At 39.6% G+C, this 13,458-nt stretch overlaps 1 protein-coding gene across 2 annotated transcripts in view; it reads right to left on the bottom strand.

Annotated features, from left to right (window-relative positions):
- Positions 1–13,458, bottom strand: part of LOC309886482 (protein argonaute-3) — a 30,170-nt gene that overhangs the window by 3,578 nt on the left and 13,134 nt on the right. For both annotated transcript variants that reach the window (XM_082777398.1, XM_082777399.1), the window contains 14 exons: positions 12,868–13,004; positions 10,340–10,474; positions 8,055–8,142; positions 7,767–7,914; positions 7,357–7,476; positions 6,823–6,945; positions 6,471–6,604; positions 5,875–6,059; positions 5,440–5,599; positions 4,178–4,268; positions 3,149–3,343; positions 2,670–2,804; positions 1,952–2,053; positions 301–500 (listed from right to left, as the gene is read on the bottom strand). In XM_082777398.1, the coding sequence (XP_082633524.1) occupies positions 301–500; positions 1,952–2,053; positions 2,670–2,804; positions 3,149–3,343; positions 4,178–4,268; positions 5,440–5,599; positions 5,875–6,059; positions 6,471–6,604; positions 6,823–6,945; positions 7,357–7,476; positions 7,767–7,914; positions 8,055–8,142; positions 10,340–10,474; positions 12,868–13,004 (1,953 nt within the window). The remainder of the gene's footprint in view (positions 1–300; positions 501–1,951; positions 2,054–2,669; positions 2,805–3,148; positions 3,344–4,177; positions 4,269–5,439; positions 5,600–5,874; positions 6,060–6,470; positions 6,605–6,822; positions 6,946–7,356; positions 7,477–7,766; positions 7,915–8,054; positions 8,143–10,339; positions 10,475–12,867; positions 13,005–13,458) is intronic.

The raw sequence follows: 13,458 nt of genomic DNA, 5'->3' as shown, positions 1-13,458 counted from the left end.
TCTAAAGCAAAAAAACTAGATGTGTGGCTTGACTCCTTCAGACCACATCGAAGTAAAAACTGCTTTATGACACTATACTTAATTCTTTTAATCTTAGTGTTACTCAGTAGAATCCACCAACCCACTCATCTGATACTGAGCACTAGCTGTCAGGAATGAGTAACTTAAGTCTAGTCACAGAGTTAACACAAATTAACTGCAAAATGAGAGGTAATTACCTACGGTCAGATAGCCTTATGCCTGACAACGGAGCAGAGACCAAAACGGACAAGATCTTAAAGCACGTGTATTTTTCTTTACCTGTCATGTTCTTTGTCCACAAGATGGTATCGTGCTCTGAATGCTACCAGGTGAGCATAATACGCTGGTGCAGGTATAGAAACTGATCGTGTACAGCGCACATACGTGTGGCAGAGCTGGTAAGTCAGCAGCTGAAGTTCATCTGCAGTAAAACAGTTATCATCCCACAAAACATGATAGTGTGAGGGACGGCTGGTACCCTAAGAAGAAGGGAACATCAGTTCACTTAGCTGTTTTTCTTTCCATGCAATCAAGTCAGTTTTTTAAGCTCAGAAAGGGCCAGACTGTCTGGTCTGAATTCCTTGGTAACAGCAGCCAAGGAAATTTCAGGCTTATGTCAGCCCTAAATGTATGTAGAGATTAATAAATGTCTACTGTTCGTATTATGTTACTTCAATTACCATTGCCTGTGTAAAAAAAGCCCACATACCTTTTAGGTAACCCTTAACAATTGAAGCCTGCTTCCAACATGACTAAACTGATTACACCACCTCTTAACTACCCTCAATTAAAACTGTTTTTCACCGAGACATTTTACAGAAATAACTGTTGCATTTAACTCTTTCCAGTTCCTTAGTACCCCTAACTTCTAGTACGAAGACTAGAAACGGTTCCAGTATTTCAGAAGTTACCTAGGGAGTTCTGTATAAAATGTGCACTTCCTTGCTTTACACAATGTCATCGTGCCTACAGGTTTAAGAGTCACAATTGCTCTTTGGCATTATGCTGAAACAGATACTTGTACATCAACCAGATGCAGGCTGACTTTCACCTTTACTACCTTAACAATTTCTTCCAGACCATAACAAGCACTGAATGCTGTGCAGAGTTCTTAGGAGCTCTTGGAAATTCTCCATTAAATGACTGACATGCAATTACTTTGAAAGGACATTGCTCTGGAATAAATGAACACTCCTCTTCCCTCCTGCTTCTCCCTTAAAGGATGTGATGCACTACAGCTAAATCTTACAATGTAACCAGGTTATGTCAATAGCTGTATTTTAGCCAGTCTAGAAATCCTTTTTTCCCCTAAGGATAGATAAAATCTCAGTTTAGTACAGACTGACTTGTGGCTTGCTATAACAACGAGCTGCACCTACAGCTGACACTTCTGCTGCAACTTATATTGATACTGTTTTTTTTTCCCCTTCCAAAGGGGACTAAAACTAGCTTGGCCAGACCTAGCATAAAGGTATGTAAGGAGAAAAGCAGTAGATGTTTTGACCTCTGAATAAAAACACTGCAGTGATTCAAAACAGGAAAAGAAAACATACCTACTTAGCCTAAACAGAGCTTACAACAACACGGCCACAGAATCACATGATAAAGTGAAGAATGATAAAAAGAGTGAACTTTTTCTATTTTTAACCGATATCACCCCATTGGTAGATTTCATTTCTAGTCTGCAACTCACTAGTCTGCATTTAGTCAGCAAACAAACATTGCCTTACACTACACAAAGTGTAAGTTTTGAACGTAGCAGAGACCATCTCTTAAAACAAATAATTAATACTATTAGTCCAACAATAATGCAATGTCTCAGAACAGTGCTAAATGGCTTTTCCCTACTAAGGAACTGTTTGTAAGTACATTTTTCACAAAAGGGAGAAAATGAGAGCGTTCTGAATTCACCCTTACAAGACAATCGTACCTGTATTCCAGCGTGGCTGCAGAGGTAAAAATCAAACTCATATGGATGTGTAATGTCTGTATCTACAGTTGTTCCAGCTGGAATATTGCCACTTCGTCCAACCTAAATAAAAGGTTTGTTAAAAACAGTGTAGCTAACAACTGTTTATACACCTCAACTCTAATTAAAAATACAGGTTTGCATTTAAAACATGCAGCATTTCAGAGAAAGAACTGCCTCAGCACTGTCTGGAATGTGTCAATACAGTAACCTAGAATGTGTGACATGGATACTGTATTTGCTCTTTATCATCTCAACACAGATTATTGCATCCAAAACTTCAGAACCTTCAATGCCAGAAACCCAGAAAGAGCTGTGTGTACATTTACATTTTGAATTGTGAGCTTAAGTTAGGATTGACTCATTCAGAACAGAAGTGTTAAGGATTCCATCATTTTGCATTTTCTTCAATTAAAGACTGCTGTAGACTTGGCTGTAGGTAGTTACAATTCACTGTTAAAAATTAGTACCAATGTGTACTGTGACAAAGCCTTTTTTTTTTTTTTTTTTTAAAAAAAGTCAATGATTTTCCAATTTGGTGTCACATTTTGTACCCATCAATTCAACATCTTCCCTGGATGCAAACACGAGCAGTCTGACAGAGAAGCCCATGCCGTTATTTTCTATAGCAGTATACGTGCTTGACATCAAGCTTGTACTGAGATAGGACAATGATTACCCTTTCTGTTCTGTCCGCACAGAACAATCGTGTGTGATGTCGTTTCTGCACCACAATATAGGTTATTCCAGGCTGGTAATCCTTCTCCAAACTGATGCAGGCTTCCCTAATGGCTAGCAGTTCATAATACAAAACCTACAAGCACATGAACAGAACAGTTTAGTTTTTTGTCACATTGTATTCTACACAAAATGCTTAATAAATAGTTTGTAGTTAACACTAGGTTCAACTTTGCCACACAATTATTAATCTTAGGGAGTAATAAGAAATATCTTTTTTCCCAAGATCCAAGAGTTTGTCTTCCCAGACAGGAAAGAAGTTGCAACTTTTCTTACCCAACATACTTAAGAAAATCTCTCCTAAAAAGGCTCAATTATTTTGTGATATCTCAGTACAAATATAAGCAGTACAGCTCATTCAAACAGGAGGACAGGAATTAATTATATAAAGTGTTTAAAAAACCCAACAGATGAACCAACCTGTCGAAACTGTCCTTCGGAGACCCCATCTCTGTAGAAGATGATACGTGTGGGCTTGAACCGTGTTGACTTGTAGAACTGGATGAGAAGCTCTCTAACCATGGAGGCCAGGTCTTGGATGATTTCCTGCCGGGGTCGCTGAACACGCACTGTGGCACAGTACCGGCTTGGATGAGCATCCATACTACCTACAACCTTCAGGGGAACATTACATGACTAAAAGCTACAAGATCAAATCTATAAAAAAATTAAATGGCAAAAAAAAAAAAGAGCAATTTTCAAGTAAAAGATGCTTGCTTAAAATAACTACAGTAACATTTTAACTGGAACTTGTGGTAGGTACAGGTTTAATACCTTTTGACAAGAGGTATGTAACTTGCCCTCCAGGCACCCTGAAACAGATCTGCAGAAGTTATCTGCCTAGAGTCTTCCCCTCTATTGACAGTACACTAATGCATATTCTTATAATCAAGAAACTGCCTTTTTCTTTTGTTGTTTTCTCACCTTTTACATGGAGAAACATTCCAGTTTGCCTTAGTTACTGAAGGGAAAGAGGCAGATTCCCTAACTGCAAACAATGACAGGTAAAATACCAAGGGGACAAATTAGCAATGGACTGACCACATAACAAGCATCCAACCACCTCTCTGGTGGTCTCCTGGACCATACCAACACGAAAGTTAAAACACATCAAGAATAATCATGCCAAACGAGGCCTTAATTAAGCCTTCCTCTTTCAGAAATATGATGTTATTAACAAACATCTCAAAGCTGCATTATTTCCTTTACAATATTTCTGCAAGAATATTCTGTTTAATATGACTGCCATTTTACTTTGATTTAAAAATAAAATGCTAATAAAAAGTATCAAGCAGTGTTTTCCTTTTAAATAAATGATTTCTAATAATATTGGAAATGTGTACCAAAGAACTGGAATAAGTCCTGAAAGATATTTGACAGTCATAGATGCCTTTACTGTTCTAACATTTACCCAAGATGAAATAACAATGCTGATTTAATAAAACTTACAGCAGCTATGGAAGGCTTCTTTCCATCTCCAGCAGGAGGGTGAGTGACATCGGCTCCCAGAAAGATCACTGGCTGCTGGAACACAGAAGGTCTTCAAAAGAAAAAAAAAAAGTGCTAAGTCACACTTGCAGATGAACAGTTGGTGCAAGGTTATTGCTCAATATGGGGCTTTGTTTCTGTTTCAGCTAAGCTGCACAGAGAGACTTTCTTATCAGGTACTCTGTCCAGACCTAACAATGAAATCTTTGTGCACGAGATGTAAACTTCTACAATGCTGTAACGGTCATTCCAAGTCACACTGCCTGTAACTGCAGCATGATTCCAGTGGAGAAAAGCCAAAGAGCTACACCTTTACAGACAGTATCTTACAGAAATTATTATTCTACCAGTTGATTACACTAGTGCTGTGAGGCCAGCTAAGCACTGCTTCTGTGCTGTATCAGCCATGCAACAGATGGCCAGGTGCAGCAGCACACACATTATTCTGGCTTACAGGATATAAGGCAGCAGGATCATCTCCCAGCGCCTTCAAAATATGCTCCATGCACCATTGCTTCATGTTTAGACTGATTCCAAGGTTTAAGAAAGTCTCAGGAAAATTCCTAAAACTTGCACCCGGTAAGTTTTTCTGGCTTGCATTATGCACATTTCCACTCTTGAAGAATAGATATGCTCTAGTAAAGGTTAGAAACCATCAGAATTCCTTGTTTTCAAGGCTGACAGACCTGTGCTTCTTCAGAATGAAGCATAGGAGAAGGATGGGAGGACACATGGCTTGGACTTACCCAACCCTACTGAAGGCTTCAAAGCAAATGGAATATAAGCACAAAGAGCACAGATCACCCATGCAAAAAACAAGTGTGAGAAGAATTACTTAGCCTAATAAAGTGGGAGAAGCAGGACGCCTTCAGTATACTTCTACCCTTACTAGCAGCACATTGGTATACTAACCAAGAGGTACGTTTCTCTGTGATGTGTTGCATACTCCTAAACCTGCAGAAAACTTCTAATTGCAGTAATATTTCATCTCTAGAACTGCAGCTGCTCTTCACAGTTTTGATATTGATCAAACATTTGGAAAAACACTTAAAACAGCTCACAGGCCAACAACTATTCAGGGCCCATGCTAGAAAAAGTTTAATTCTGTCTGATTCTCACATACTACCAGAAGGATACTTCAAGCTAAATTTTGGGTGCTAAATATCAAGCTTAACCACATTTGTTAAAATAAAACCCAGAAGAGTTTTCACAACAATTCTTACCGTTGATGAGGTACAAGGATGTTGTTGATTCCTCCTAATTTAACATTAATCTTCAGGCACAGGTTTGAAAGGGTCTGCGGAGATGTTTTAATCACATTTTTGACTTGAACACACTGTGTGGCCATTCCCAGTAGTGTATCTCCCACACGCTTCACCTCCGCTGTGAAGCAAATATTAGGATGCAAATTGAGTCCATTTGAAACTACCGGTATGTTTTCATCTTAGATTACGTCACAATAATTGCAATGTAGATAATCTACAAAATAACTTCAAATTTAGCTGCGTGCTCAGAATTGCTTCCAATATATTTTAACTTCAGACAAAGCACAGGACCATTCTTCAGACATAAGAGGCCAGAAGAATTTTCTAATGCATGCTGGGCATCTGTAAGAATGATACTTGACGAAACAGGTATATACAGAAGTATTCTCTTACCATATACTGGTGTTTTCCCTGGTAGGATGACAATGATGAGCTGAAGCCCTGAATAGGTGTTCTTGAGGTGTCGAAACATGGGCTCCACGCTGTCTGCACCCTGGGCGTATTTACAGAAACAGGGCTGGCCTTGGATCGGCATCCCGGCATCCTTGGAGATCTTGCGCAGCTGATCTGTAAAACCCCTAAAGATGAGAAGTTTACTGGATTGTTGCACCAGCAAGAACACATGTCAACCAAAGCATAATGGGGCAGAAGAACTGTGGTATTCGAAGAGAAGGACTCCACCTAACTTTTAAAGCAGCATTTTTAAAACACATTATGTGGTGGCCATACAGCTTTCAAATACCAAAACAGAACTGGAAAAAAACATTTAGAGGCCTCTCATGTTCCATTCAAGATGCTAAAATCTAAAGCAGCAATGTCACAGGACTGAAACAGTGTAGCTTCCAGCAAAGAAGCGGCTTGAATTCTCTTCCTAACATCTTAGAAGTGTAAAGCCAGGTAAAATGCTTATCAGATTTACTGTGTTCTTGCTTTCACTAAATGGTTTCATTAAGAGAACTGTCCAAAGCCTGAACTATGACATGCCTTACTTCAGTATTTCTTCTCTGCACTGTCTCTGCGTTGCAAAACAAGCTATAGCCCACATTTTGATCTCAACACCAGTGTGGAACTGCTTCCCTCGCATGTCCCATACTCCATGGCTTGGGGTTGCCACTGTTCGATTCTGTGGAAACAGGAAAAACACACTGACATGCAAGTGAATGAAAATGGGAAAACCTATACTATTTACAGTTTTAGGATAAGAAAAAACAAAGCTGGCCATTTAAACTCTGATCCCTGTACCGCACAAGGCAACTGAACTGGTTAAAATCATCGATGTGCATGGGAAATCACTCTTTGAAAACCGTAACAGACCCAAAATTAAAACCACAAAATCCTCACCCGTCCTCCATACTGCAGCATTGGAGCTGGGAGCACACGCCCTGTCACATGGGCCATCTCATCCCGGACTTTGAACTGGAACTCTTGGACAAATGGATCTGCATCGTAATTTGCACTTCTCACCTAGAAGAGGTTTTTTTTACATTACACGTCAGCTCAAAAGCAGACCATTTCAGAACTGTTTATAAGAATATTCAACTAAAAATATTCAAGCTTTATATTCCCAGGCAGCTAAAACACTACTGTTTAGAGTGACTGAATTCAGCAGCAGATATATAAAAAGATAAAGATATACGTTGGAGTTCTCTGATGAAAATATTTAGTCTGTACTGAGGAAAGCAGTCAAACATTCAGTTACTCACTCAGGAAACTTACAGGTGGCTTGAAGAACACAACCTAAGGTATTTTTTGCAAATAAACAGTAGGCCGTGATCCAGTAAAAGAATTGTCAGGCTGTGGTCAAGGCATTAGTGTGGTTTAGTCCAGTGTCATTTACTGAGTAGGGTCACACCAAACTGAAATTTAAGAACTAACCAATCTGCTTATTTCCTCTTGCCTATCTGGAGCAGATCTTGCTGTGGCCTTTATCATAGTCGATGTCTGATTGTCTGTTAGCTTCTTGATACACCGCTGGCCAGCCACGATATTACATACCTTGAAGAAAAATCCACATTTAGAAACGGATTCCAACACACCATACATGTATAATACTATACTACCATTATAAAACACACCCCCAAAGTTTAGAACCAAGCGAAAACGTGCAGGTGTTTAACCTTTAAAGCATCTTAAAAATGTAGTCAATGGTAAAATAAAACAAAAAACAAATTAATAATATGTAAATATGCAAACATGCTTGTACTGCAAAGTGCACTACTTCTTAACATCCTGCAAAAAGATATCTCCTACCAATAACGAGCAATTTATCAGAATAAATTCATTACTTCTAAAGGCAGGTAGGTGTGTTTCTGTTCCTGTCCCACTTGTAGGCAGGGAAGATGAGGATATTTCAGCTGAAGGTTGTATTTCTCTCTGAAATACTGTGCTACTGTTCTCTCCACAGTCTGTCCATTTTCTAACTGTAAAGGAAAGCTGAAGAAATATATGTTTTAATCAAACTTATCAAGAGCTTAGTTGGCAAGTATCAACACTCCCCAAATGAATATTAAATCCCATTACATATTCAGTGCCAAGCTATTACACATTTTATGCTCTGACAAAAAGCATCTTACGTTTGATGACTTGCAGGCCTTCTTGTTACATTGCAAACACGGTATTTCCGCCTCATCGTTCCACAATGAGTCACTTCTACCTTTAGACCTGCACAGAAATACAAAAAAAGTCATAGCTATACAAAAGTTTTCACAGGAGACACAAGTTTTCTTATGAGTATGTTCGAATCTAGCAGCTGTCATGGTCAGAGCTCAAGCAGCATAGTACAAAAAATTATTATGCTCTAAACATCTTGCTTTCATTTTAAGTGGATTTCTGACTAATCAGGTATTTTCCTCAAAAACATATCAATGTAAAGTATTTAACATTTAATGTCATCTGAATTTCTCACTGCAGTTTCGTTTAGCAGACATATGACTAACCTCAGATAGAGAGTGCTGTTTTTACTGTATCCTTTTGTTCTCATTCTCAGTGCTGTATTTCCCTTTAAAACCAGCAGTTACAATAAAATTAAGGGAGAAATCTGCCTTTGCCCTTTTATGTTCACTTTTCCTAGCCTTGCAACCACAGCCAGCCTATAATTTTCTTCACTTTTCACCAAGTTTCTTTAGCTTTTGAGCAGCTGAAGATCTAGTCTAGAAGCACCCACCCTATATGCCACAGGCTCACCAGACATTACTGTCTAACCACAGTAAATACTGACGGCAACAAGAGCAGCCTCATCAGATTTTCAGCAGTTATTTCTATAAACTGCAAGCACTGACTGCCTGTAGCATACACAGAGCAGACTCAACATCTGCTGAAGTATTGAGCTTATCACGCAGGTGCTGCATAGCATGGCCACATTGTTATGCTTTTCCCTAGCCCCACAGAAGACAAGGCAGTTGGAAACAGCATTGCTACCCAAATTATTCCACTACCATCCACTAACAGAAGCTTTAGAGAAAGCAGGATGATTCGTCTTGTTAAGGCTCACGTGGATTGTGGACCAGACTGAATACCCCAGATCAAATCATATCCCTTAGTCCCAGAGAGGAGATACCACGACCACTTTACTTGGTACACAGACATCCCAGAGAAGCTTTCACTGTGCTTCACTGATTCCTGACAGCACTAATTGCAACATTAACATCAGTATTACTTAGAGGATGGCATCATCAAAAAAAATAAGCTACCATTGACCCGATATAGCATGAAAAGAATATACAAAAGATGAGCCATGAAGCACTTTGAATACACCAATATCTGGAACCCATTCAGTGCTTTGTCATTAATCTGCTGTGACACCAAAGAAGACACTACCCTCCCTCAGAGCTGCTCACAGAGACTGCAAATTCTTTAAAGCAGGGTTTGTTTCACTATACATAATCACATCTTGGCTAGAGTTTCCTGATATTGCAGCAATAAGAAAATAAATATTGACAGCAAAGGTAACCTTTTAATATTTTCTGACTATGGTGACAGAGTGTCTGAGGCATGAGAAGAGGCAGCTTCTCATTCTCCAGTTATTGGCCTTCCAGAATGAAGACAGACAAATGTAAAAAGGAAGCACATTAGGACTACTAGAAATATTTCCCTAAGGGTGGCTTTTTTGTTTTTCCCAGCTAATGACTATTCCACGAGCGCATCAGTTTGTGACTGTAGTTCAGATTTATTATTTGCTGGCCAGTATTTCAATAGAGTCTAGTCTTGCATCAGGTAAAACAAGCATTTCAGAGCAGAGCTTTGAAGAGCTGAACTCTTTCAAAGCTTCTCTGCAAATTACGCTGGAATGAAAGGATATGGGAAAACACAAAGCAAAGTAGCATGTATGGAGTGCAACTGCTCTAACCAGTGGCTTATGCAATTCTCTGGAATGGAATTTGGCCTTCAGCTGCAAGTTATCAAGTGGTACTTATTTTTCCATAAGGCAATCAGTTATTAGAAGAAGTAGTCACCGCAATGGCATACTCTCCAAGAATCAATGATGTTAGCTTTGAAATCAATGTTCATTTTACCTCAGCATTTAAACAGCGGGAGACCTACAGCACAATACCACTACGGCCTCGATGACCCCTGCCTCTAAAAGGTTAGCCAGCCAGCAGGCAACAGCCACTTACCTCTAACCAGGCAATAAACAACACGCTTGCCCTTTCCCTCTTTAAGCCACTGGGAACATCTCTCATTTTTCATTTCTGCAGAGCCACATTGTCTCATTCAGGACTAGAACTACAAACACGTACTGCAATTCTCCTAGCAGTCCCAGGGCCCTTCTGATGAATGCTAACTAGAAGGTTTCCAGTTATAGCAAATTCTTGGAATTAGCTTGAGTTACCTGGGACAGGACAGTTACATTTCTACTCACCCTTTATCTCTTTGGTGAATTTTACCCGATGAGAATCAGTCAGAGGTCTTGGTTGTTCATCAATATTATGAATGTCAAGAACTTCACACATAAACTGAATTACAGGTTGTGCTTTGTAGAAGGCAGTGGCAGAAACTAAAAGGAACAGAATATCACGTGTAAAAAAGGCAAGTCAGAATGCTGTCAAGCAGTAGATAAATGAATGCTTTTAAAGATTCCAACTAATCCCCAACAAGATGTTGGGCAGCACTTACTTTCAAAACAGATTAGCAAGGTTTGCACTAAACACACAAACAAAACCCACAGTGACACGTCAGTCACCAGCATCGTCATCCTACTACTACTTTGCATTTCTGGGTTTTGGAAGGGTACTTCCCCAGGTAACATTTATTTCTAGAGAGCTGTAATGTCCCAAAGAAACACTCTTGGTCAACTCTGTATCGAGCTACAAGCAACATGCGAAATGATTTTGTCAATATGAGATCTGCTCAATTACTTGAGTATTTGCTAGCTACACAAGCATGATTTTAAGTACATGAATTATGTTAGTGTAGTGCTTAGTGAAACCCTTGATCTCCCAGTATCTCCCACCCTCCCTGCATACTAACACCCCAGTCACACTAAGCGACAACATCCTGTATTTAAGCAGGACAGCTGACTCATTCCACAGAAGGAAGACCACAAAAAATGTGCCTAGCAAAGTTATAAGCAACCGAAACACCACCTTTTAGCAAGAAACGCGAGGTAGCACCAGGCTGTGGCTCTAATATAAGATAATCCATAAGTTTCAAACTTTAAATAGCAACAAGAGAAGTTAAGTAGTAGACAAGCACTTTCAGTTTCCCCAATGTCATGTACCCAAACCGCCACATCTCCGTGCTGATACAACCAAACATTCTCCAGACGTGTGTCACTGCAGCAGGCTGCCAGCTTCGCATGACGCACGCCGGCCACCACCTCCGGATGCCGACTACTGAATGAACACAAATAGCTTACACCCCCAGCGGCTGGCAGCGCGCCGTTCGTCTCCCATAGCAGCAAAAACGATGCAGAGAGAGAGGAACGGATTTTGCAACGAACCTTGCATGAAGTTAAACAACAGAAAAAAAAAAACATACAATGGGATTTGAAGGTAATCCTTCCAGCCTAAACCACAATGTAAGGTGATCGGCCTATAAACTGTGGCTTAAAGACAAAGTTATTGAGTGCCTCACTCCCAGAAGGGATTGAAAAAGTTTTACTGCAGGAATAACTACTATGCTATTTAACATTGACAGGAAAAACTCCCTTCACAGAAGGTAATGGCGCAGTGCATCATAAATTGGTACAAATTAATACTCTTGCTCTCCTTGACCTGTAGTTATCTCAGTACCTAGCACACATGCTAGGATTGGAGATTTCTCAAACTGGAAATATTTTTACATTCCTTTTTCAAAGAATAACTAAGTCATAGTTGCTCTTTGAATGGTAATTTTAAAAAGAGCAAACCCATCTGAAGTCAAATGAGTATCATCCACAGTTCAGGCAAAGCACAGCAGTGGACATGCACATTTTTGTTCTGAAAGCTCAGTAATACGTGACATTTTCATTACACTTTAAGACAGACACTACACGCAAACTGACTTGGAGTGTTTAACAAAGTTCAAGAAGTCAGGCTATTTACATTGGTTTTAGGAAGCATTTCAAACAGGCAGTGAGAACAGAACATGTATTACTGTACTGAAACTTTTCGGCAGCACCTGCATCTCAAACCCTGACATTTTGCAATAGGGGTTTTAGCTACCAGGCAGCCTCGGAGTGCCTACAGGCACAAGGAGTCTGGCACATGCACCAGCCGATCTCAAGTACATTCAATAAAGTGTTGCAAAGCAGACCTGATTTAGCATAAGAAAGCCTACCTTAATTAGCCCCATTTACATAGGTATTTGTGATACACTTTACAGTTTCCTTGTAAGCACTGAACACCACCTACTGTGGACAGCCACACAGACTCTTACGCAATTTGTCTGTCTAACTGTGGATGCACCAACACAGGAATATGAAAACAAGCTATGCTAGGCCTTTCAAGCCAAAGTATGCATGCATACACTTTATTATTACAATCTCACTGGACTGTTGTCATTACAACTTCTGCAACAGATTGCCTTTCCAGTTTACGTTCCATTTTATAAGGATATTACAAACACTAAATCTTTAAACCTAGCCACAAGACTCATGTATTTTTCAGATGAAAATCCCTTGCACACAAAGAGATTAAAGTTTGGAAGTTTGCTTATTCTGGTACAAGTTCTAGCAAAATACCCCAACCTATTTTAACTCTTCTTTACAAAAAAGGCAAGAAATTAGTGCAGATTGCTCCCGGTTACTATATCCTTCTGTACAGAAGGCAGCAGAAGTTAATCTACTACCTAAGTTTTAGGTATCATAAACACAAGCACGTGACAGTAGACAGACTGAACTTCAAGGTTATTTGTGTTCTTAGAGGCAAGAATTATGATCTTTATTCTCCACTCCGAAGCCCAACTCACCATCAATATTGAGCATCATCTTCCACATGGCAGGCCGAACAGACTGATGGAATCCAAACCAGACCTCCCTGCCGCCACCCAAGGGGTGATCGTAGCCTTCCGGAGCTGAGAAAAAGGAGCGGCCCACAGGGGTATACCTAGCCAAAAAAGATGACCACACATTTATGCTATCACTTTCCCAATATAAGATAAAAAGCTCTGTCTTAAGAGATCGTAACACACGGCATTATCCTTTTTTTTGGCATTTTGTGCACTGGGATCAGTGTCAAGTTTAAATAATACACTGAATGCTGGTGTTTCCATTGCAGTGTTTGTAAATTTAGACAAAATGTCTACTAGTTTTTGCAAACAATTTCTCCTTTCTGATCTTCCACTTTATTAAGCATAACTTCCATCACAGCACAGATTCTGTACAATAGCACTGTATATACTGGACTGACCTTCAAACATCATTTTGCATGTTTTATTAGTGAATGTTTTATTACATCTCTGTGTTCATTGCATTAAAACTGCAGTGGTAACAAAGAACTAGAGAAACTAATGCTTTTTGACCAGAAAAGTTCACAAACCTCCATGCTTCCTTATATTTTA

The sequence above is a fragment of the Aythya marila genome (genome assembly GCF_965140915.1).
Source record: "Aythya marila genome assembly, chromosome: 22".
In the NCBI taxonomy this organism is placed as follows: domain Eukaryota; kingdom Metazoa; phylum Chordata; class Aves; order Anseriformes; family Anatidae; genus Aythya; species Aythya marila.
The sequence above is the reverse complement of the archived record's forward strand: the minus strand, read 5'-3'. Positions and strand labels throughout refer to the sequence as shown.